The following is a 25,334-nucleotide window of genomic DNA, read 5'->3' as shown; positions in this document are numbered from 1 at the left end:
TACATATTGGTTGTCGAATTGTTTAGTATGTTTTAGCAATGCCAATAATTGTGGTGTACGCTTGAGTTAAGGTTTGGCTAACAATACTTAAATATTAGATGCCCCATATTTTGGCTGCGCTCACAGTAATTACCACCTACCTCATTTGTAATTTAAGCGGACTATTTAAAATGATGCGTGTCCTTTCAGCTTTTTTGGTGCTCAAGGAAGGTTCATTGAAGAATAACTATGCTGTCCTCTATATCTCTGTGTAACAAGCAAGTAAAAGTTTGGTGCACAAGGCAGGAAAGGAAACTAGCTAGTGTTCTTGACATTGACATGAAAGCGAACATTTGTTGCTTTTAAGTATAATCCTTTATCTATAGCAACTGCATTGCGGTATATATTAGAATCGTAGCTGTACGTACACTTTGAAAGTAAGATATTCGTCCCCAGTTGATTATCTTGCATGAGATTAAATCCATTTAGAGTACAATGCACCTATTTCTGGTACCCCTATGAACTTCAATCCATTTCATTGGCCACTTCTCCAGTATGGATTTGACCCATTCTAAAGAAAAACTTGTGGTGGCAACTCAGCAGTAACTCCAATTACAAATGTTCCGGATGATGGATCATTTGCAGATTTCCACGAATCCAAGAAGCGTCTCTCTCCAGTTTTGGTGTTCAATCCTATCATCATTTCAGGTAAGAAAGTATCACAAGGATAATCAAAGCTTTCCCAAAAGATTCCTCCAGATATATGATCTCTCAAAATGAAGTTTCTGGTGTCTAAAAGCACTGCTTCCAAATTATTCAATGAGGTGGTGACACTGGTTGACCAGACAGTGTTCTGTTTTCCATCCACAAGCCTCAAATTTCCATCAATGCCCGTTCTTAGACTCAAAAAGGGGTTTGTATTGGCAAGTGGCCTCTCTCTGTTGGCCACCTATACAATTCGATTGTTCTATGTATGTAGTTATTCTTATACCATATTCCAATGTATTGTTTGCCTGAATTACCAGGACTAAAGAAGCCCAATTCAAAATTTTGGTTGGTAGAGAGGTTAAAGTTTCATTTTGCAAGATATGTTTGGATGGAGTTAAAATGTGAGTTGCAGCAGTAGAATGAAATGAAATCAACTTGTGCAAGAGAAATATGGAAGAGAACAGCATGCTGAAAATTGGAGATGCAACCATTTTCCTTGAAAGGCGGCACTTTGTGAGTGAGTATTTTCAGTTTTTGCTTTTGGTCTACCAACCCTTCAATCTTTGAGACTTTTGACCCAATAAAGGCTAAAACATTAGGCTTAGGATATAAAAAATGAATGGCTATACTGTGGGCATGTGTTGCAACCAAGGATTAATATGATATATATTACACTAAGAGTAACAATGTAGACAAAGACAAAGTATCCAATCAAGAAAGCTCCAGTCTAGTATCTACGCCCGGGAAAATCTTCATTTACTGTCCCAACTCCAAGAGAGAAAAAGGGTTCTTTCCCATTGTTCGAAACACACAAGAATTGATTGCACACTGCATATGGACCTTCGAAATCGCATAACTCCAAGAGAGAAAAAGGGTTCTTTTCACCTATTGAATCTTATTACAAAGAAACTCCCGCTTTCTAAGGACCTAAAAAAACAAGTAAATGAAATACATCCATGATCATCATTAGCTCCAATTAGTGCTTCTAATACATTTTGGTGATCCTAACATCACATTATTGCTAAGGTTTCGGCGGACGGACATATCCATAAATAGCAAAGAAGGCCTGAATTGCAGTGAGTAGTAGGAGTATAACAGCAGCTACAGCAGACAAGATAGACCATGGAGTACCAAAATACTTGGATCTTAAACCTTCCCGTCGCACATGACACATATTTCTGTGGTACTCATTCACCTCTTTGAACAACTTCCGTAAATAACTCTCATCGATATCAAACGTCACACCTTTGCCAAGGTTTTTGAAGAAATGAACAACCTCCTCATCAGTTCCAAGATAATTCTCGACAATTTTCTTGTCACAGAGAAATGATACATCTTCAGGCGTGCGGATCAGACAACTCATGAATGCAGCGTAACTTGTTACATGCTTTGAGCAATGAGAGTAACATTGTTCAAATGCTACAAAATTCATCAATAAATCAGTCCGTAGATTGTCGATTACTACGTGTGGAATTTCCAGCACTCCTTTGCAAAATGTTATGTCTAAGAAGCTCACTGCCTCCCTTGTCTTGAACTTAATTCCAGCTTGACGAAGCTTTTTGGCTGACTGGATAAGTTCAATGGACGGAAAAGTATTTCCCATCCTTCCTGCTACAAACTTTTGCATTGCCTTCCTTGTTCCTTCTAGAGGCTTTTTGACATACTTAATGAATTGAACTAATGGACGAACATTTCGAGGCTCTTCCTGAGGTGAATGATCGTAGGGTTTAGGGATAAAACTCCAGCGGAGTAAATCCAGTAAATGTTTTCCTTCAGCAGTAGTGAAGTCCTGATTTAACACTTGCTCAGGGGTTTCTAATGCATAACGAAAGAAGTCTAAAGCAAGTTTGGCTAAGGATGAATCACTATCTTTCCTTGAAGGTTTTGATTCACCAAATAGTTTTTGAAGAAGGAATAGAGGAATTTGATTCTCGAAACGAAAAAGATCTTGTAAGATATTAGCGAATACCCATGCCAAGTTAAAGATGGGATCGTCTGGATCACTTGGTGACAATTTTCCAACTTTGCAAAAGAGTTCAATAGTAAAGAGACCATCCAACACCATCATCTCAACTAGATCATCACTGCTTAAGCTGATGGTCTCCGAATAGCACTCTCTTATTTCTTTTTCCATTGCTGCTACCACCTGCTGATAGTGATCAAGTGTTGGGCCGTTTGAAGGTGTTCGAGCAAGTAGATCGCGAAGATATTTCCATTTGTGTTGCTGTATCATCTCCAAATGTTGATCACCATGGTGATATGGACCACAGGAGACAACATGGGGCTGGTAGGTCTTGTTTATTTCCACAAGGCATTGACGTACCTTGAAAATGCAACAAGACTCGTTTCCTGCTGATGGATGCAGAAGCCATCTTGTTTCCAGGATTCTTTGGTCCAATGGTGTCGTCTGGATATTGTCTGTCGCTACAATTGGGATGACAGCATGATCTCTTCCTCCATTAGCTATTGGCGAGCTTGATTGTGAGTTCATTAGTATACTCTGCCTTGAATTGATGAAGTTGAATGACAAAAGATGTGTTTACCACTAATAAAGATTTAACTCTCAAGAAGACGAGACCTGAGTAATTAGCAGCAATGCCGGAATGAGAAAATTTTCTAGGGGTGTGCTAATATATATATTTTTGGTACGGGAGATCTATATAAACAATGTGAACCAAAAAAATAAATTTGGTATGCTAATTAATACAGTGAGAACCAAAAATAAAACATATATCATCACTAATATATAAACAATAACATCCTAATTCCATACCTCCTTCTCTCTCTTTCTCAGCTCTCTCATGCGGCTAGGTTTTTTTTTCATTTTTCAAGGATCGGAGAAACAAATATTGAAGACAAAAGGAAAGAAAGAGAGAGAATAAACATGGGGAGAGAAAGAGGAACAACAAGACAAGAGAGCAGAAATAAAAAGAAAAGTGAAAGGAGAGAAAGACGAAAGAGAGAGAGAGGCAACCAGGCCATCTAATGACAGATCGCCGTGGCCAAGTGTATTGGATCATCGACACGTGCAAAGAATCCAACGGTATTCAATATTTTGGTGGGCCACAGCCCTAGCCCGTGCCTCCAATAATTCTGTGACTTCTGTCATTTTATTATTTTTCTTTTCTGAGAGGGACTGTCACTTCATTTTCAGTATAAACTAGAAGAAAACGAGTCTACTGAATTTCCATGAAAGAGAAAGAAAGAACAAAGCTGGAGGGAGACAACGTATGGTTCCTCGCAGTTTCAGAGAAGACTGACTGAAGGTGATCAAATTTTCTTTTTACTATTTGTAAGATGCTGAAGTTTTATCCCAATTCTTCTATAAATAGTATATACGAATTCTTGATCTACTCAATACATAAAAGTATTTTTCACTGCTCTCACAAGCTATAAATTAGATATCTAACAAAATTTATGTTCAGTATAAAGTAGATGAAAACGAGTCTACTGAATTTTCATGAAAGAGAAAGAAAGAAAAAGGCTGAAACGAGTCTACTTAATTTCCATGAAAGAGAAAGAAAGAAAAAAGCTGGATGGAGACTTAAGACTAAGACTAACAATGGATGGTTCCTCGCAGTTTCAGAGAAGACTGACTGAAGGTGATCAAATTTTCTTTTTAATATTTTGTAAGATGCTGAAGTTTTATCCCAACTCTTCTATAAATAGTATATACGAATTCTTGATCTACTCAATACATAAAAGTATTTTTCACTGCTCTTAGGCCATCTCCAACCCAAGGTATAGAAACCCAAATTGTAAGTTTTGAGTCCCAAAAACATCTCAAACCCATGTATTTTGGGAGGTTGAAATTTGAGAAATCTCAAATTTGGACTAGAATTCCACCCAAACTATTGCCTGGACTGATAATGTTTATGGGCCCAAAATCTGCTTTTTCTTCTTTGTTTTTAGCCTTGGAAGCCCATGTGAACAACAAAAAGTGCTGGCCCCCGTGAGTTTTGCAACAAGCTGGCCATTTGATTGAATCCCAACGGCTACTTTTTCAAATTTATGTTGTGCTCTTTTTTTTATTTATATTTTATTTTATTAATATTCCAACAGCTATAATTTGTGTCAACCAAAAATCTTTTTTTTTTCCCGTTGTTTTCCTTTCTCCCTTTGTTATATTTTTTTCATTCTATTTTATACTTTACTCATTCTTATACGGTGTTGTACTTGTTTTTATTTTTAAGTGAAATTGTATTATGTTTTGGAATTTTTATTTTTTTAGGTTAAAATGTTTAGAAAATTAAATCACGAATGTTGAAACAAAAATAATGTCAAGAAAAATTAACAAGAAAAAAAAAATTAAGGGTTAATCATTCTTAAACAATTTAATAAAGTTGCAGGCTCTGCAAGGTTGGAGGAAAAAAAAAATTGAGTCCTGAAAATACAAGCATGGTTGTATTTTGAAGGGTGGAAATTTGAGTTTAGCCCCAACATGGTTGAAAATGGCCTTACAAGCTATAAATTAGATATCTGACAAAATTTATGTACTTGTGGCATTTACAGACAGTTTCATACTCAATTAGAAAGCTATTTTAGGAACTCTTTATAAAATTATATACATATTACTCTGCACATATTTAATCTTTAAAAGTTATTTTAATGGAAATTTAGCTAAATTCACTATAAAACTAGTTTAAAAAACATACAAGTATTACTTAACAACAAATCTCCCAAACTTTTCAAAATATTAGCCTAACTTATTTTCAGCACCTCCTCAACCATAGGAGCAATCTCCAACTGACACACATATGAAGATAAAATATAATTTTCTTTATTAAAACCTCTGGGCGGAATATCTTGGAAGACAATAGTAACTAATATCGCATAATTAATCTTCACTAAAAACTACGTTTTCTTACATAATAAAGCCTATTAAATGATAATTTATTTTACTTGTGAAAGCACCAAAATATGGTCGGCATGTTGATATGTGAGTTCTGATATCTCATATCTCCATTGAACTCATATGTAAGTTAATTTTTCCATATGTTTAAGAAGTATTAACTTTTGCTCATAAGTTTTAAACGGAATTTTTCTCAAAGAAACTCCATTTTACTTTTTACCTTTTTTATGACAAAAGAACGCTAAGTTTTAAACGGAATGATAATGAGAGGATGAAAGATGCTTCAAGGAGTGTATGAATACACTATCTTTCATACTTTATTTGCCCACACAACTTGTGTGCAAAGAGGTTAAGCAAATAAGTCATGTGGATACAATGAAGCCTAGCCTAGCCTAGACTATGTGTTGTCAATGTCTCTCACAACCAAAGACAACCCCCAAATACACTTTAGAATTGTAACAAGCACACTCAAGATTCCTAGAGGAAAAATGTACATCTTTCCGCTGCAGTGAAAAACGCGTCTACTACACCCATAGAGTGGAACGGAGAGGGAGACTAACAAAGTCAAAGGACGGTTCCTTGCAGTTTCAAAGAAGAGTGAGAAGGAAGGTACTGAAATTGTGTGCCTCCAATCCTTCAACTCTTCTTTGGGTGACAGAGTCAATTTTGGTTTCATTCCACTGCTCATGCTGTGTATCTTATAAAAGAGGAGATTGATGCTCTTCATATGCAAGGCACATGGCTTTTAGTTCCTAATCCAGGTGATAAAAATATTATTGGCAGTAAGTGGGTTTATAAAATAAAGAGAAATCCAGATGGTACAGTGGGTAAATATAAGGCTAGACTTGTTGCTCAGGGGTTCAATCAAGAGCCTGGTATTTTGACTTTGGGGAAACCTTCAGTCCTGTTGTTAGACACACAACAGTGAGGTTAGTATTAAGCATAGCTGCTATGAACCAGTGGAAACTACGACAACTTGATGTCAAGAACGCTTTTCTACATGGCGATCTTGAAGAAGAAGTTTTTATGAAACAGCCTCTTGGCATCTTAACAAGAAGAAGAGGATGAGATTTAGGGATTTCCATAGAAGAAGGTAGAGAGGAAGCAAGAAGGAAAATAGCTGTATATTCTGTATTTCAGATCTTGATTAATAGGAATTATAAAAGCTCAGCTTTAGTACAGTACTTATCTCCTAACATCACGCTAACAGACTTAACAAATACAGCTAACTCTCACTAACAGACTTAACAGAGAGCACGTGAGCTGCACATGATGACTTAACAATTTCTTAACTGAAACACATGGTTAACACAGAGGAGTGTCCAGCGAAACTCTGTTTGGTGACAGAGGAGCCTCTGTTTGCTCCTGAATTCATGAAGGTGAAAACTCCAAATCTAAGAGTATCAGGAGGAGCAGCAGCCACTCAAGGAGGAGGCCAGGGGACAAGCCAACAGTAGATGATTTGCAGCCATGCACTAAGCAAAGAAGCGGCCTTCAAATAACACAATTCAGAAGATGTGGTCAATTCATACATGGAGATGGAGCAGCACTACTCTTCTTTATGAGTCTGCCCTGTCTCGCCAGCTTGTGCGTTTTATTCGTATGTAATATAGCATTACTCTTCTTGTTTTTTTGTTTTTTGTTTTTTTCCCGAAAGGTTCTCTTCTTGTTTGTTATGAGACGAGATGCAAAAGGCCTCCCTCCCTTTTGTTATTCTCGTGTAATAGTCTCTGATTTATGAATAAATGTGTTTCCTAATTTCCAAAGGGACATGATGACCTCTATCTTTTTGTCTGCAATCAAAGCTCATAGCTTAGTCACCATGAGTGGCAGTCTAAGGTTGAAATTGGATAGGCTAGCTATTGAAGAAACTTAGTCCACAGTCCACACCATGCAGGACAATTACCTGCAGATTTCATTTGATAATTTTATAAGTGCTTCTAAATGTAGGTGTAGACATACTCTTGTTCCATATATAATGCTATTCCAATACAATCTATTTTAAAGATAATTTTTCATGCTAAATAAAGTCCAATACAATCTTATGTTACTACTTGAAGCTTTCACTTTCTAAAATATGTAAATAGTTTGATGCTGCCACCATATATATATATATACTTGAACCCTTGATGGAACCAAGGAGATAACAACAATTTACATTTTGATTGAGCTCCTGCAGTAAATCGAATGTCCAACCAGTCCCCACATCCTAAGTTTCTGCCTCAAATCATCAACTTTCTTTGCCGTACTAGCTAGGATGATAGGATCGGGCATCGCTTGATTTTAAAACCCAATTTTAAACTAGATGAAAACGAGTCTACCGAATTTCCATGAAAGAGAAAGAAAGAAAAAAGGATGGTTCCTCGCAGTTGCAGAGAAGACTGACTGAAGGTGATCAAATTTTCTTTTTACTATTTGTAAGATGCTGACGTTTTATCCCAACTCTTCCATCGAATTCTTGATCTACTCAATACATAAAAGTATTTTTCACTCCTCTTACAAGCTATAATTAGACATCTGACAAAACTTATATACTTGTGGCATTTATAGACGGTTTCAGACTCAATTAGAAAGCTATTTTAAGAATTCTTTATAAAATTATGTACATACTACTCAACACATATTTAATCTATAAAAGTTATTTTAGTGGAAACTTAGCTAAATTCACTAGAAAACTAGTTTAAAAAACATACAAGTATTACTTAACAACAAATCTCCCAAACTTTTCAAAATATTAGCCTAACTTATTTTCAGCACCTCAACCATCGGAGCAATCTCCAACTGACACACATATGAAGATACAATATAATTTTCTTTATTAAAACCTGTGGGCGGAATATATTGGAAGACAATAATAACTAATACCATAATTAATCTTCACTAAAAACTACGTTTTCTTACATAATAAAGCGTATTAAATGATAATATATATTTTAATCCAAAATGTAACTTATTTTACTTGTGAAAGAACCAAAATATGGTCAGCATGTTGATATGTGAGTTTTGAGATCTCATATCTCCATTGAACTCATACTTAAGTTAATTTTTTCCATAGTGTAAGTGCCGAATACTCCCTGAACTATATCGACTATTGAAATCTCCACATTGAATTATTTTTTATAGAATTTTATTAAATAAGAATAAAGAGTACAAAGAACATAGACTGTAAAGAGAGTCATTCCAATAATAATATATAATTTGTCGATTTTTCTAAAATTTTGCTCCCTCGAGACAATTTAGCCCATAAAAAACGTTAGGGTAGAATTATATTTTTTTCATTAATTCGGTTTCTGAAAATATCATGAGGTACTAGAATTATTGACCTCGAGGAACACGGGGCATTTGTAGGTGAGTAGTAATTGGGCACTTGTACTGGCTGGTGCAATGGTCAAGGGATGGTTCCTTGCAGTTTCAGGGAAAGTGAAAACGAAGGTACTGAAATTGTGGGCCTCCAACCAATCCTTCGACTCTTCTATAAATGGATTACAATTAGTCCTAGTCTACACACAATACAATACACGAATCAATTGAGGGCTGCCTGAATCATTTTTTCAGTATCAAATTGAAGGCTGAATTATCAAGAAAGCTCTGGGTTGCACTTGTTAATTTTTATTTTTATTTTGTTAAAATAAATATTTTTTACTTAGAGAAACCAGCTATTACTAGATTAACCTCAAAATTTTAACCAAGTATTGTAGGGTATATTGCATAAAATTCCTTATTGTTTGTCTTATAAATAGTTAATTAGGTTGATTGCAGCATGATATTGAGTGTTAACTAAGAGTACCAAAATTACACTCATCCGTTTCGATCATCACAAGTTGAGGGAAAAATTCGCTGAGCTGCTTAATAAAGCTCCGGTCTATACACAAGTTGTTTTATTCCAGGAGTTTAGACGCAAATTCTTCTTTGAAAGACGCTTGTGTGAGGCGATTCTTTTGTTCAGGCAACTGGATTCCAATGAGCAACAAGGAACGATTGAAAATCTTGATGGGCACATGAGGCATAGAAGAGAAGAAGTCAAAGATGTCATACTCGAGAGACTCTCTGAGGAATGCGAGGAGGATTTTAGGCTCAGAAGATTTATAAAGCTTTGTAGCACATCTAACCTCATTTTGGATAGGTTCATAAGGGATGAAGCTAAGGACTCGGATCTAAAAAGTCTACACATGCAGAAGTCAGGTAAAGACGAGATAGAAGAAATCAAGCAGTCCCGCTATGGTGAATTTTACTTGAGGTTGTCAATTATTTGGTTCAAAGCACGATGGGCCAGTGATCCAAAATGCCTCATTCATTTAATTATTAGTAAAGTTGGAGAAGGTGATCGTATCATTGAGAAACTCGTCAATGAGACTGAGGAGGATTTCCTGCTCAGGAGATTTACAGAGTCGTTTAAACAACTTCAATTCAGTACCCAGGAGGATGTTGTGAAACGTATTCAAGATATCATAATTAATGATCTGATTATTACTATACCTCAACCTTTCTCACCTCAGGTGACAGACGAGGAGGATCAGCAGGAGGAGGTTGCTCTTGAATTCATGAAGGTGAAAACTCCAAATCTAAGAGGATCAGGAGCAGCAGCCACTGAAGGAGGAGGGCAGGGGGCAAGCTTGTGCGTTTTATTCGTATGCAATACAGCATTACTCTTTTTGTTTTTTTGTTTTTTGTTTTAAAGGTACTCTTCTTGTTTGTTATGAGACGAGATGCAAAAGGCCTCCCTCCCTTTTGTTATTTTCGTATCAAAGTCTGTCTCTGATTTATGAATAAATGTCTATTATGTGTGTTTCCTAATTTCCAAAGGCACATGATGTCCTCTATCTTTTTGTCTGCAATCAACGCTCATAGCTTAGTCACCATGAGCAGTGGCGGAGGTAGAGTTTGATATTTGAGGGGCCACAAGCTTAAAACTATGGGATTTTTTTGTGCAATCTATACTACACTCTTTATACAGTCAAAGAGGTGAGAAGATGTTGGGGGGGCCCAGGCCATCTCAGGCCTATGAATAGCTCCGCCCCTGACCATGAGTGGCAGTCTAAGGTCGAAATTGGATAGGCTAGCTATTGAAGAAATTTATGTCCACAGTCCACACCATGCAGAACAATTACCTGCAGATTTCATTTGATGATTTTATAAGTGCTTCTAAATGTAGGGTTGTTCCATATATAATGCTATTCCAATACAATCTATTTTAAAGATAATTTTTCATGCTAAATAAAGTCCAATACAATCTTATGTTACTACTTGAAGCTTTCACTTTCTAAACTTATACTATCTTTTGTAAACTTACTAATTGCTATTGGTAAAAACTGTTGTTAACCATTGACTTAATTATCACAGTGGCTTTGGCCCTTGTACAACTGAAATTAACTTAATTTATGCAGCAGTTTCCCCAATGACAAATAAGAAAAATTAACTGATGTGGAAGCCAAGGATAAGGGCATAAAAGAAATAAACTAGACTGAGAGCAGCAAAACAAGAGGTCTGCTGAGTCAGCCTACCGGGATTAGCAAATCAAACTAAACCATCAACACATGTAAATAAAGAAAATGGTTCCTTGTAATTTCAAAGAAGGTTGAAGCTCAAAATTTATTTTTTACCCTTTGTAGGGTTCTGAATTTTTGTGACTCTTATATACATGAACTACTTAATTGAAAATTTGCATATAGTTTGTTACTGTTTATTAATATTGTCTTCCTCTAGGAACAAGTTACGGCCAGAGCTTTCTCCGATCGAAACCCGAGTTTGTAAGCCATTCTTGATCGCATGGATTATTCGTCAAAGTTCGAACTTCCCAAATCAGCACTTGATCAGCCCATCAACAGTTGTAGTACTGATCATGTTGATGATGGTGGTGAATTAGTCCTATGCCTTTCAATTTCGGATTCAGCCAACTCTCTGTCACTGATCAAGATGAGAGAACGAAAGGAATCCACAATAAAGTAGGTGAAGATGTTACAGTGGAGCAACTCCCAGACGGTTTCAGACTCAGAACATTTACAGAGCTCTTCAACAAACTCCCCTTCCCTGACCAGGCGCTTTTCCTTTCCAAAGTTATATAGAAATTCATGAGCTAAAGGCAATTTGATGAGATAATTTTTGTGTTCAAAACTCAACTAGATGTCAATGATCAACAACAACAGAATGGACAAGTACTGGATCATTTTACAATGGACAATATCCAGCATTCCCCTGAGGAAACAGAGGAGAATTTCATAATCAGAACATTCACAAAGCTGGCTGAGGACCATGCTGACCATATTTATACTCATCCAGCTTGGGAAGATATTAAAAGACGCAAAAATACACGCAAGGTGCAAAAAAAGTGTCAAACATCCTAACATGGTGCTCATTCACTTCCTTGAACAACTTCCATAGATAACCCTCACCGACATCTAAAGGCACACCTTTGCCAAGGTTTTGGAAGAAATGAACAACCTCTTCATCAGTTCCAAGATAATTCTCGATTATGTTCTTGTTGCAGAGAAACGATACATCTGCTGGAGTGCGGATCAGGCAACTCATGAATGCAACATAAGTTGTCACATGCTTTGAGCGATAAGAGTAGCATTGTTCAAATGCTACAAAATTCATCAACAGATGAGTAAGAAGATCGTCGATTACTATATATGTGTGGAATTTCCAGCACTCCATTGCAAAATCTTATGTCTGAGAAGCTCACTGCCTCCCTTGTCTTGAACTTAATTCCAGCTGGACGAAGCTTTTTGGTTGACTGGATAAATTCAAGGGACGGAGAAGTATTTCCCTTCCTTCCCGCTTCAAACTTTTGCATTGCCTTCCTTGTTCCTTCTAGAGGCTTTTTGGCATACTTAATCAATTGAACTAATGGACCAACATTTCGAGGCTCTTCTTGAGGTGAATGATCATTGGGTTTAGGGATAAAACTCCAGCGGAGAAAATCCAGTAAATGTTTTCGTTCAACGGTAGTGAAGTCCTGATTTAACACTTGCTCAGGGGTTTTTTTACTGCATAACAAAAGAAGTCTAAAGCAAGTTTGGCTAAGGATGAGTCACTATCTTTTCTTGAAGGTTTTGATTCATCAAATAGTTTTTGAAGAAGGAAGAAAGGAATTTGATTCTCGAAACGAAAAAGATCTCGTATGATATTAGCGAATACCCATGCCAAGTTAAAGATGGGATCGTCTGGATCACTTGGTGACAATTTTCCAACTTTGCAAAAGAGTTCAATAGTGAAGAGATCATCCAACACCATCACCTCAACTAGATCATGACTGCTTAAGCTGATGGTCTCCGAATAGCACCCTCTTATTTCTTCTTCCATTGCTGCTACGACCTGCCAATAGTGATCAAGGTACTAATACGATTTGTGCTTTTTAGTGCCAAGGGCGCAATTATTTGTCCTCTTTAGTCCAGAGGACACAATTATTCATGCTTTATATTAATAGTCACAATAAGTTGGTCGGTTTCCTCTATAGGAATTTCAATTGCTCGTAAAGTACAATTTTATTTTTATCGTGTCCTTTGCTTAATACTTTTGAGCACGAAAGTATCAGATTTGATTTCACTTTTATACGTGAAGACCGATTATTCATTCGTGTCCAAAGTATGTTTTAAAGAAAATAAAATTGATATGTAAATAAAGAAAATGGTTCCTTGTAATTTCAAAGAAGTTTGAAGGCCAAGTATTTGTGAGCCTGCAGTCCTTAAACTCTCTATAAATACAATACAAAGTAGTTTATAATTAGGAAAATAGAAGAAAGAAACAAGAAGAGTTAGGATTACCAAGTCAAACTAAATCATCAAGATTAAGTTAAGTGACACAAGACCTAATACCAAGATCATCAGAATTAAGTCAAGTGACGCAGGCATGGCTGAATGAATCCATGATATGAGCTTTTCACCTACATTCAGAAGGACTTAAAATTATAAAATTAAGCAACGCGTATTGAAATTCATTACAAAGAAAATCCCGCTTTCTAAGGACCTAAAAAAAAACAAGTAAATGAAAGATATGCATCCATGATCATCATTAGCTCTAATGAGTGCTTCTAATACATTTTGGTGATCCTAACATCACATTATTGCTAGTATATACTCTAGAGCTTCATCCCAAAAACAGCACAGAAGGCCTGAATTGCAATGAGTAGTAGGAGTATAACAGCAGCTACAGCAGACAAGAAAGACCATGGAGTACCAAAATACTTGAATCTCAAAACCTTCCCATAGCACATGCCACATATATTTCTATGGTACTCATTCACGTCCTTGAACAACTTCGATAGATTACCCTCACCAATATTTAAAGACACATCTTTGCCAAGGTTTTTGAAGAAATGAACAACCTCCTCATCAGTTCCAAGATAATTCTCGACAATTTTCTTGTTGCAGAGAAATGATATGTCTTCAGGCGTGCGGATCAGACAACGCATGAATGCAGTGTAACTTGTTACATCCTTTGTGCAATGAGAGTAGCATTGTTCAAATGCTACAAAATTCATCAATAAATCAGTCCGTAGATTGTCGATTACTATGTGTGGAATTTCCAGCACTCCATTGCAAAATCTTATCTCTAAGAAGCTCGCTGTTTCCCTTGTCTTGAACTTAATTCCAGCTTGACGAAGCTTTTTGGCTGACTGGATAAATTCAAGGGACGGAGAAGTATTTCCCTTCCTTCCTGCTACAAACTTTTGCATTGCCTTCCTTGTTCCTTCTAGAGGCTTTTTGGCATACTTAATCAATTGAACTAATGGACGAACATTTCGAGACTCTTCTTGAGGTGAATGATCATAGGGTTTAGGGATAAAACTCCAGCGGAGTAAATCCAGTAAATGTTTTGGTTCAACATTAGTGAAGTCCTGATTTAACACTTGCTCAGGGGTTTCTACTGCATAACGAAAGAAGTCTAAAGCAAGTTTGGCTAAGGATGAGTCACTATCATTTCTTGAAGGTTTTGATTCATCAAATAGTTTCTGAAGAAGGAAGAAAGGAATTTGATTCTCGAAACGAAAAAGATCTCGTAAGATATTAGCGAATACGCATGCTAAGTTAAAGATGGGGTTGTCTGGATCACTTGGTGACAATCTTCCAACTTTGCAAAAGAGTTCAATAGTGAAGAGACCATCCAACACCATCATCCCAACTAGATCATGACTGCATAAACTGATGGTCTCCGAATAGCACCCTCTTATATCTTCTTCCATTGCTGCTACCACCTGGCGATAGTGTTCAAGTGTTGGGCTGTTTGAAGGTGTTTGAGCAAGTAGATCGTGAAGAAATCTCCCTTTGTGTTGCTGCATCATCTCCAAACGTTGATCTCCGTAGTGATATGGACCACTGGAGACAATATGGGGCTGGTAAGTCTTGTTGTTTATTTCCACAAGGCATTGACGTACCTTGAAAATGCAACAAGACTCGTTTCCTGCTGATGGACGCAGAAGCCGTATGACAGTATCATCTCGTCCTCCATTAGCTGTTGGTGAGGTTGATTGTGAGTTCATTATTGTGACACAAATGTGCATTATTGGTCGATAGAGACCAAAATTTGAACTGCTACGAAGCATGCTCGGAGTGACACAAATGTGCATTAAGGAGGAGTGTTAAAAAATAATGCACACTTGTACTAGAATAATATAGAAAAGTCTAGAAAAATTGAGAAAAGATGACAAGTCAAATTTGAGCTCTACACTAGAAACATCTTATTAATTATATAATGTATTGTAACTAGACTATTCTAGGCTCATATTATAACTAGTGGCTAAAATTACTTAGACAAAGTCGGTTATTGTGCAAACCGACTTAACTAAGCAAAAAGCCAACTTAGATAGTCGGTTCAGCAACTCTATATATAGCTGTAACAGCCCACTAATGTATTCAAGTTAAGAAAGCTGAAAAACCACCAGCTGTCTAAACTCACATCAGTCACCTCTTGTATCCAATCAACTCTAAAGCCCTTGTACCCTTCTTATTTCAATCAATAAAATAAGTTTATCTTGTTACTCTTTTAAAAAAGTTTTCTATTCATTATCAAGCTATTGTCCTAAACAATATCAACCATTTTCCTAAGCCTCTCTTCTCCCTAAAACTAACAATTGGAAAATTGATTCATGTCAAAGCTGATGACGAAACCAATGACGGTTTCAGGCTGAGAAGATTTACTCAGCTTTGTAAGGATTATACTGACTATGTTTATATGCACTTTGTCAACTGCAGGGAAGAATATGGCACGAAACCAAAACATACACAGCAGACATCCGGAACAACAATTTACATTTTGATTGAGCTCCTGCAGTACATCGAATGACCAACCAGTCCCCACATCCTAAGTTTCCGCCTCAAATCATCAACTTTCTTTGCCTCATTAGCTAGGATAATAGGATCGGGCATCGCTTGATTTTAAAACCTAATTTAAAATCCTTCTGAATATGGCTAGAAGACTTGTTTTCTGAATATGTCTTCTTGTGTCTTCTTCTGAATCATTTTAAAACTTATACTATCTTTTGTAATCACTCGCAACCATCCCACACTCGACTATTGCTTTTGCTGAAAATTGTTGTTACCATTGACTTAATTATAAGAAAGGCTAAATGTACTTTGCAAGTAATGACCAACATGTCGTGGACTAAAAACAGTACTGTCAAACATCTTATAATTTCAAAAATAGAAGAAAGAAACAAGAAGAAGAGTTAGGATTACCAAGCCAATTAAACTAAATCATCAGGTTAAGTTAAGTGAGACAAGACCTAATACCAATATCGTCAGCTTTTGAATGCCCCAAAAGCTGAATGAATCCATGATATGAGCTTTTCACCTACATTCAGATGGACTTTTAAAATTATAAAATTAAGCAACGCCTATTGAATCTTATTACAAAGAAACTCCCGCTTTCTAAGGACCTTAAAAAAAACACGTAAATTAAAGATATGCATCCATGATCATCATTAGCTCTAATGAGTGCTTCTAATACATTTTGGTGATCCTAACATCACATTATTGCTAGTACATACTCTAGAGCTTCTTCCCAAAAACAGCACAGAAGGTCTGAATTGCAGTGAGTAGTAGGAGTATAACAGCAGCTAAAGCAGACAAGAAAGACCATGGAGTACCAAAATACTTGAATCTAAAACCTTCCCATCTCACATGCCACATATTTCTATGGTACTCATTCACGTCCTTAAACAACTTCCATAGATAACCCTCGCCAATATCTAAAGGCACATCTTTGCCAAGGTTTTTGAAGAAATGAACAACCTCCTCATCAGTTCCAAGATAATTCTCCACAATTTTCTTGTCGCAGAGAAATGATACGTCTGCAGGCGTGCGGATCAGACAACTCATGAATGCAGCATAAGTTGTGAAATGCTTTGAGCGATGAGTGTAGCATTGTTCAAATGCTACAAAATTCATCAATAAATCAGTACGTAGATCGTCGAGTACTATGTGTGGAATTTCCAGCAGTCCATTGCAAAATCTAATGTCTATGAAGGTCATTGCCTCCCTTGTCTTGAACTTAATTCCAGCTAGACGAAGCTTTTCGGCTGATTGGATCAATTCGATCTGCGGACGAGGCTTCTCTTGAGGTGAATGATCATAGGGTTTAGGGATAAAACTCCAGCGAAGTAAATCGAGTAAATGTTTTACTTCACCAGCAGCACTGAAATCCTGATCTAACACTTGATCAGGTCTTTGAAATGCATAGTTAAAGAATTGCAAGGCAAGTTTGGAAAGGGATGATGAGTCACTATTTCCTCTTGAAGCTTTTGATTCATCAAATAAGTCTTGAAGAACGAAGAAAGGAATCTGATTCTCAAAACGAAAAAGATCTCGTATGATATTAGAGAATATGAATTTCAATTTAAAGAGGGGGTCGTACTCGTATTCATCACCTAGTGACAATCCTCCAAGTCTGCAAAAGAGTTCAATAGTGAAGAGACCATCCAACACCATCATCTCAACTAGATCATCACTGCTTAAGCTGAGGGTCTCCGAATAGCACCCTCTTATATCTGCTTCCTTTGCTGCCACTACTTGCCGATAGTAATCAAATGTTGGGCCGTTTGGAGGTGTTCGAGCAAGCAGTTCGCCAACGATTCGCCATTTGTGTTGCTGTATCATCTCCAAATGTTGATCACCGCAGTGATATGGACCACTGGAGACAACATGGGGCTGGTAAGTCTTCTTGTTTATTTCCACAAGGCATTGACGTACCTTGAAGATGCAACAAGATTCGTTTCCTGCTGATGGAAGCAGAAGCCATCTTGTTTCCTGGATTCTTTGGTCCAATGGTGTCGTCTGGATATTGGTTGTCGCTGCAATTGTGATGACAGCATGATCTCTTCCTCCATTAGCTGTTGGTGAGCTTGATTGTGAGTTCATTATTGTAGCTCTAAAGAAGAGAGGATTATTTTAGCTAATGAAGTTGAATGAAAAATAGATGAAGTGAAATGAAATCTGCCACTAAAGAATTAACTTTCGACTTCGAGACGAAGAGACAGGACAAACCTAGCAGCAGATTGAAATTAAGTAGTCGACATTTGGTGGACCATTCCATCTTCATTTCCATCGTACCCGTACTCCGTCCGTACATTGATCATGTGACTCAGCTGCACGTGACTCTGCCTGAGCCATGGGTTATATGATTTGTACTCTTTAGTGCCAAGGGCGCAATTATTTGCGCTCTTTAGTGCAAAGGACACAATTATTCGTGTTTTATATTAATAGTCACAGGCCAATCACAATGAATTGGTCGGTTTCTTCTACAGGAATTTCAATTGCTCATAAAGCACAATTTTACTTTTATCGTATCCTTTGCTTAATACTTTTGAGCACGGAAGTTTCAGATTTGATTTCACTTTTATACATGCACACCGATTATTCATTCGTGTCCAAAGGAAGTTTTAATGAAAAAAAAAAATGATATTGATTGTGAGTTCATTACAAATGTCGCTGCAATTGTGATGATCAGCATGATCTCTTCCTCCATTAGCTGTTGGTGAGGTTGATTGTGAGTTCATTATTGTAGCTCTAAAGAAGAGAGGATTATTTTTGCTAACGAAGTTGAATGAAAAATAGATGAAGTAGTCGAATGAAATCTGCCACTAAAGAATTAACTTTGGAGACGAAGAGACAGGACAAACCTTGGTGGACCATTCATCTTCTTTTCCATCATACCCATACTCCATCCGTAGATTGACGTGACCAAGCCATAGCTCAGCTTCACGTGACTCTGCCTGAGCCATCCAATAACAGTTTCCGTCACTACCACAATATCTAGCTATTGTGGATGGGGATGGCATAATCTCATGCACAAGAATCAATTGAGGGCTGCCTGAATCACTTTTCAGAATCAAATTGAAGGCTGAATGCTCAAGAAAGCTGTGGTACCTACTTCTTATAAACCTCTTGCACTTGTTAATTTCTTCTTCTTGTAAATATTTTTTTTTTTTCAAGTAATGTGTTTGCATTAGATATCTTAGAGAAACAAGCTCAAAAAATTTCAGGTAAGGTTCAGATTAAACCGAGTTTATTTATTTGTATCTGTCTTACACGAAAAGGCACTTAAAATAATGCTTGACTTACCACATTTGTTATTTTTCTACTTGTTTTAGGACTAACGACTAAGGATTTCTACGAAACCAGAGTTTGCAAGTCTTTCTCCGCGTCGATTATCAATGTTTGTGTTCCCAAAACCAGCCCATGACCCCAATACCAGTTCTGCTGATGCTGCGGATGATGCTGAACTACTCTTGAGTCTTTCAATCTTTGGGTTCAGCCAACTCTCTGTTTCTGATCGACATGAGAAGACGAAAGAAATCTATAAAAAAGTAGTTGAAGATGTTATAGTGGAGCAACTCTCGGACGAAAGTAAAGAGGATTTCAGACCCAGAACATTCACCGAGCTATTCAAGAAACTTCCCTTCCCTGACCAGAACCATTTCCTGTCCACAGTTATAAAGAAATTCAAGCGCCAGAGGCAAATTGGCGAGTTGATTTCTTGGTTTACTACCGAACTAGACGCCAATGATCAACAACAACTGATTGGAAAATTGATTCATGTCAAAGCTGATGACGAAACCAATGACGGTTTCAGGCTGAGAAGATTTACTCGGCTTTGTAAGGATTATACTGACTACGTTTATATGCATTTTGTCGCCTGCAGGGAAGAATATGGCACGAAACCAAAACATACACAGCAGACATCCGGTACTCATGAAGGTGGGTTAGATTGGCAGTCCCGTTTTAATGAGTTTTTCTTAGGTTTCTCAATTATATGGTTCAAGGGACAAAGCTCCCATGGTCAATGGCAGCTGATTGACCAACTCTGTGATGGAGTTAAAGGTGTTATGGTTGAGAAGCTTGCAGACGAAAGCGACGCAGATTTCAAACTCAGAAGATTCACAGAGCTATGTAATAAAGTGGTTGACTTTGGTGTCCAAGTCCACTTCCTTGACAAAGCTGAAGAGCATCTGCTGCACAAACGAAGAGATCTTCCTCACGGGGTGCTCGTTCAGCCCCAAGATTCTGCCAGTGCTGCCGAATTACTCTCGCAGCTTTCGAGTTTTGGGTTCAGCGTACTATCCCCCAACGACCAACAAGACAAGATTGAACACATCTCTAACGAACTTGCTGCCGAAGGTGTTAATAATAATATTGTCGAAAGACTTGCAGGGGAAACAGAGGAAGATTTGAGAAGGAAAACATTCGCAAAGCTGTTTAATAAAGCTCCGATGGCTACACGAGTTCATTTATTCGAGGGGTTTACTGAAAAATTCTTTGTTGAAAGACGCTTATGCGATTCGATTCTTTTGTTCAGGCAATTGGATTCCAAGGAGCAACAAGAAAAGATTGAAAGTATGCTTGATCAGTTCATGAGGTGGGAAGGCGAAGATGTCAAAGATGTCATACTCGAGAGACTGCCCGAGGAATGCGATGAGAATTTTAGGCTCAGAAGATTTATTAAGCTGGGTAGCACATATACATTCCTTTTGGATCACTTCATATGGGATGAAGCAGAGAAGTGGGATCTAAAAGGTTTACGTATGCAGATGTCTGGTAAAGAAGAGATAGAAGAAATCAAGCAGTCCCGCTATGCTGAATTTTACTTGGGATTGTCAATTATTTGGTTCAAAGCAGTATGTGCCAGTGATCCGAGAAACATCATTCAAGTATTTTTTGGTAAAGTTGGAGGAGGAGGTGATCATACAATTGAGAAACTCGTCAACGAGACTGAGGAGGATTTCCGGCTCAGAAGATTTACAGAGTCGTTTAAACAACTTCAATTCAGTTCCCAGGAGGATATTGTGAAATGTATTCAAACGACACTATTGCATGATCTAGGTGTTGGTGTTAAATTCATTGTCATGGGAACTCCAAATCTAAGAGGATCAGGAGGAGTAACAGCCGCTCAAGGAGGAGGACGGGGACAAGCCAACAGTAGATGATTTGCAGCCACATGCACTTGGGAAAGAAGCCTTCAAATGATAATTCAAAAGATGTGGTCAATTCCATGCATGTAGCAGCACTACTCTTCTTTATTAGTTTGCTCTGTCACGCCAGCATGTGTTTTATTTTCGTATGCAATATTGCGTTACTCTTTCTTGTTTCTTGATGAGACGAGAAATGCAAAATGTCTATTATGTGTGTTTCCTAATTTCAATGGGATATGACAAGCTCTATCTTTTTGTAATTTATGCACTGGAAAGCCTATATTGGTATACTAGTCAATGAGGTTCGCCACCAAAGCGGCTCCGAACATCTAGCAAGGTGGACGCGTTCCGATTTTAATTAGCTAAAATGAGCGGAGAAACCAAACCAAACCATAAGGTATCTCTATGACTATGTTGAAAATTTTGAAAGGATTGTTTTTGCTCTATCGTGATGCAAACTATGAAATGGTACATTAATCAAGTTGTACTAATGTTTTGGCTTGAGGGTACTTGCTTCATCCTTCTTCTTTTTTTTTATTTTTTTTTATTTATTTAAGGATATTTCATATTAAGAGTGGTGATAGCAAACTAAACTCACATACACTACACGGATATTAGAACTTGAACCCAAAACCTTATCTAGAGGAGCAATTACTCCAAATCACTACACTAGTGAGTCATTTGCGCTTCATCCTTGTTTTTAAAAAGGGATATGAGGTACTATTAAGCCCAAAAGCCATTGCCAAATAATTATACAAAACCGCTAATTAAAGTAAATATATGACACCTAAGACCTAATACAAGTAATAATTGTTCCAATTGGATCTCTCTATTCATTTCCATTTCCACTGGCCTACAATCAAAGCTCATAGCTAAGTCAGGAGTGGCACTATCAAGATCCAAATTGGATAGGCCTGCAATCTATTGATGAAAATTATGTCCACAGTCCACACCATGCAGTACAATTACCTGCGCATTTAATTTGATCAAATTTTATCAGTGTTCTTTCTTCTAAATGCAGGTGGAGACATATTCTTGTTCCATAATGCTATTCCAGTTCAATTTATTTTAAAGGTGGTCATCTGTATACTTTTCATGCTAAATAAAAGACCTAGAGCATTGTGGATTGGTTGGATTCCTTTTTTACTCACGACATCCAGTCATCCACATATGACGTACTTTAGCAACAATGACTTGTTAGAGTTTGTATAGGAAAAAATACACTTGCATTTAGTCCCACATTAGAAGGGAGTCGTTTTCTTTCATAATTTATAAGCACCAACACTTTAGAAATACTAAATAGGATGTATGGCCTATTTGGGGGAAAGTTGAGCTTCATCATGATTTGGGCTTGGAATACATATATATTTTTGGGTCTTGAGCTTGGGCCTTTTGCTCAATTGAAATTAATATTTTTTTTTATTAATTAGAAATTCAAATTGAAATTCAAATCTAAAAAATTAATGTAACTGCTAAAAGATGTCAGACCTCTATATATTGACAATTCGTCCACAAAAAAGTGCAGCATTATCATTCTCATACATAAGGCATTTGATTTGTGATTTGTGATATTTAATCCGGGTGGACAGACTCTTATTGAACTACAAGCACAAGAGTAGAGGAAAAATACTGTCTAAAGAACATTGCAACTCTGCAGGACTCTATCTTTAATCTAAGTCAATATTCTATATTTTATTTTACTGTTGTATTGATTTGATTATATATATATATATATAGCATATTTCATTTTTATTATGTTATGTGGTTTTATACTGATTGTTCTTCAACATGACCTACTGTAGCAAAGGCATGGACTCTTTTTTATTTATTTTTATTTTTTTGGTTAGACCACTCTTTTTTATTTTGATTGCCCTAAACATATTAATCCTGACTAAGAAAAAAATATATATGTGTTTGGACGAAAATTAGTTCAGTCCAATTTCTACAATTAATGGGCTGATTTTATGAACAGTTGAAGCCCAATTACCTAAGTGAGTTGTCAAAAAAATCAGGGCTCGACAAAATTTATGTTCGAAAGCCTAAAAGCCCATCGGACATACAAAACTTGAAATAGACGTAGACTAAACAAATTGGTTAACGGAAAAGCAAAGGCTTGCACACTCTAGTTTCGTAGAAATCCTTAGTCGTTTGTCCTAAAACAAGTAGAAAAATTAGTAAGTCAAGCATTAATTTAAGTGCTTTTTTGTGTAAGACAGATACAAATAAACTCAATTTAATCTGAATCTTTACTGAAATTTTGAGCTTTCGCAATAGCTGGTTTCTTAGAGGTTTTGGACTAAACCTCATAAGACCTTTACTATTACATGGGTAGAGGCACGAATATCCAATTTTGAACTCAAGGCTGACTTCGACAATTGATGGAAACTCATGCGGTGGAAGAAGAGCAAGACAACCGCATTAAATGCGATTTGAACTAGGAAGGTCGGCTGTTCCAACTTGTCCAAGCCAGCTAAAAGCATAAGAATTGAGGAAAATACAAAAGACCACCAAACTCAACTTCAGAGAAGAGGCCGGTAATCAAGGCATTCCTTTTTTAACTAAGAGGACAAAACCCAAATTCTAGGAGGATCATAAATAAGAGGAAAATACATTGATTCAAGGACATCCAATTTTTCTCTCAAGAACAAACATCTTATTTTAACTAACTTCAAATACACTCGACTCAAAACAACTTGTCAAATGCATCTCATAGCATATCAATGGCTAAGACTTGAATAAACTCCTTTCTCAATTTCTTGAGTCCCTAGTTGACAACTCCTAATTGGAACTCTCTTCTTTTCCCAAACACATACTCTATCTAATTCCCAGTTGACAACTCCTTATTGGAATTACTTTGTTATGGTTTGTAACCTTAATGCTTTGCCAACATCAGTGTTTGGTATGATTTTTATAAGCTAGTCACTTTTTCTAGTTTATCTAAAATCAAATTAGTATCTGCAAACCCTTTTGAGCATTGCAGATATTGTTGGCACTTTCATCGAACTCATTGTAATGTCTCAAGTAGATTACAGTGGTGTCCGAGGAGCTCTATTTATGTCCAACAACCATTCCTCCTTTTTGTTGTTAGGTTGTTTATTGTTTTTAATCAAATGTATTTAGTCTGAATAGATTCGCATTTGCTTTCTTGTAACAATATTATGCCTTTCGGACATAATCAACTTTGAACTTTTATTGTACCTTCTGTCCAATGTTACTTTAAAGTTGGTGTTTCTTCCAAGTTATATTCCATGACAAGTGAAATACTGAAGTCCTCTTAATTGAGGCATAGAAAAGAACTTATCCGAGTGAGATTCCCTACTTGGAGTACAATGGCTTTGATTAGAGGTTAGGATCAATGAGCCCATAACTATTTTCACATCACTTGATCACTCATTTTCTCTTTATACTAGAAGAGTAAAGCACTAGTAGTGGCACGCCTAACGCATTTAAAGAGAAGGGCAACGTCAAAGTCCAAAGCGACCCTTTCTTGATCAACAAGTAACACATTGTAGCTAAGCATCAGCCTGCAAAAGGACTGAGTCATCACAATGTTCTCCAAAAGCCCACAAACACTTTTGTCACGTATTGGACATATATACATTTTTGTCACAACATTCAATCATCAACCACATTGTAGGGTTTTGTGAGGACATTATTAGTATAATAATTTGCATCTACTAAAAATTGAATGCCCTTCCTTAGCAAATTGATTAATTGAAACAAGTAATTAATGTATGAATTGGACATATACCCTCCTTACAACATTCCGTCATCACATATGACGTACTTGTGAAACAATAAAAATCAATTATATTATATATGATTTAATGGGATATAGCTCAATTGGTTGAACTATTTTACCTCTATCTATATGAACACCTGATAAATATTACTGTAAACTCCTCCCCTAATTGCTTGCATTAAATAGAAACCCTATTGTATGAATTAAACGTATACAACCTCGTACTCACAATATCCGGTCATCACATACGACGTACTAGTGAGACAAAATTGGTATAACAATTGTACATACAAAAAATTTATTTGTGACAGCAACTTTAGAGGGCTGAAATTAAATCAGGTGGGGTTGCAGACCCCAAAACGTCCATTATCCATCCAAGATTTCCATAACAAGTCAGCACCTGCTCCGAAGTTTATCCAACTAAGAAACAAACAAAAGAGTAATACAACTCCGCTGGACCAATGGAACATCACCTCGTATGTCCACGTGGCAACCAGAAACCGGACTCCCGTGTACCCAGCCGCACCAGATCCATACTCCAATAAATAAAGGATTAAGGAATAAATTAGATTTTTCCAAAAATGCACCAAAGTTTCCTAGTTTTCCCTCGCATTTCTCGCACAGGTCCATCTTGCTTTTAAATGCCTCCT

General features: G+C 36.9%; 5 protein-coding genes, 1 long non-coding RNA gene and 1 pseudogene across 8 annotated transcripts; 3 read left to right on the top strand and 4 right to left on the bottom strand.

The window, feature by feature from the left end:
- Positions 1–1,463: 1,463 nt before the first annotated feature.
- Positions 1,464–3,636, bottom strand: LOC148914622 (UPF0481 protein At3g47200-like). The gene is made up of 2 exons (XM_089042441.1): positions 3,461–3,636; positions 1,464–3,265 (listed from the first exon to the last, which is right to left on the bottom strand). Exon 2 carries the CDS (start codon positions 3,176–3,178, stop codon positions 1,709–1,711), a length of 1,470 nt encoding a protein of 489 aa, XP_088898567.1. The 5' UTR covers positions 3,179–3,265; positions 3,461–3,636; the 3' UTR covers positions 1,464–1,708.
- A 211-nt stretch (positions 3,637–3,847) lies between these two features.
- On the top strand, positions 3,848–6,720 carry LOC148914621 (uncharacterized). The gene is made up of 2 exons (XR_016122571.1): positions 3,848–3,953; positions 4,113–6,720. It is a non-coding gene; the product is annotated as an uncharacterized LOC148914621 (long non-coding RNA).
- Positions 6,721–8,934: 2,214 nt separating this feature from the next.
- Positions 8,935–10,330, top strand: LOC148914620 (uncharacterized). Its single transcript, XM_089043262.1, has 2 exons — positions 8,935–8,971; positions 9,311–10,330. The coding sequence occupies exons 1-2, from the start codon at positions 8,935–8,937 to the stop codon at positions 10,213–10,215; spliced, it is 942 nt and encodes a 313-aa protein (XP_088899388.1). The 3' UTR covers positions 10,216–10,330.
- Positions 10,331–11,655: 1,325 nt separating this feature from the next.
- LOC148914619 (UPF0481 protein At3g47200-like) lies at positions 11,656–13,389 on the bottom strand (annotated as a pseudogene).
- A 48-nt stretch (positions 13,390–13,437) lies between these two features.
- On the bottom strand, positions 13,438–15,017 carry LOC148914618 (UPF0481 protein At3g47200-like). The gene has a single exon (XM_089043261.1). The coding sequence runs from the start codon at positions 15,015–15,017 to the stop codon at positions 13,617–13,619; it is 1,401 nt and encodes a 466-aa protein (XP_088899387.1). The 3' UTR covers positions 13,438–13,616.
- Positions 15,018–16,340: 1,323 nt separating this feature from the next.
- Positions 16,341–18,088, bottom strand: LOC148914617 (UPF0481 protein At3g47200-like). Its single transcript, XM_089042110.1, has one exon. The coding sequence runs from the start codon at positions 17,890–17,892 to the stop codon at positions 16,525–16,527; it is 1,368 nt and encodes a 455-aa protein (XP_088898236.1). The 5' UTR covers positions 17,893–18,088; the 3' UTR covers positions 16,341–16,524.
- A 448-nt stretch (positions 18,089–18,536) lies between these two features.
- Positions 18,537–21,202, top strand: LOC103340052 (uncharacterized). Of its 3 annotated transcripts, XM_089042439.1 has the most exons (3): positions 18,542–18,896; positions 19,125–19,731; positions 19,855–21,202. In XM_089042439.1, exons 2-3 carry the CDS (start codon positions 19,188–19,190, stop codon positions 20,955–20,957), a joined length of 1,647 nt encoding a protein of 548 aa, XP_088898565.1. In that variant the 5' UTR covers positions 18,542–18,896; positions 19,125–19,187; the 3' UTR covers positions 20,958–21,202. The 3 variants fall into 3 exon arrangements, with proteins under 3 accessions (XP_008241640.2, XP_088898565.1, XP_088898564.1); XM_008243418.2 differs by having other exon boundaries at positions 18,537–18,896; positions 19,125–21,202; XM_089042438.1 differs by having other exon boundaries at positions 18,543–19,016; positions 19,125–21,202.
- Positions 21,203–25,334: the final 4,132 nt, after the last annotated feature.

The sequence above is a fragment of the Prunus mume genome, linkage group LG8 (genome assembly GCF_029339155.1).
Source record: "Prunus mume cultivar Tortuosa linkage group LG8, ASM2933915v1, whole genome shotgun sequence".
In the NCBI taxonomy this organism is placed as follows: Eukaryota; Viridiplantae; Streptophyta; class Magnoliopsida; order Rosales; family Rosaceae; genus Prunus; species Prunus mume.
The sequence above is the reverse complement of the archived record's forward strand: the minus strand, read 5'-3'. Positions and strand labels throughout refer to the sequence as shown.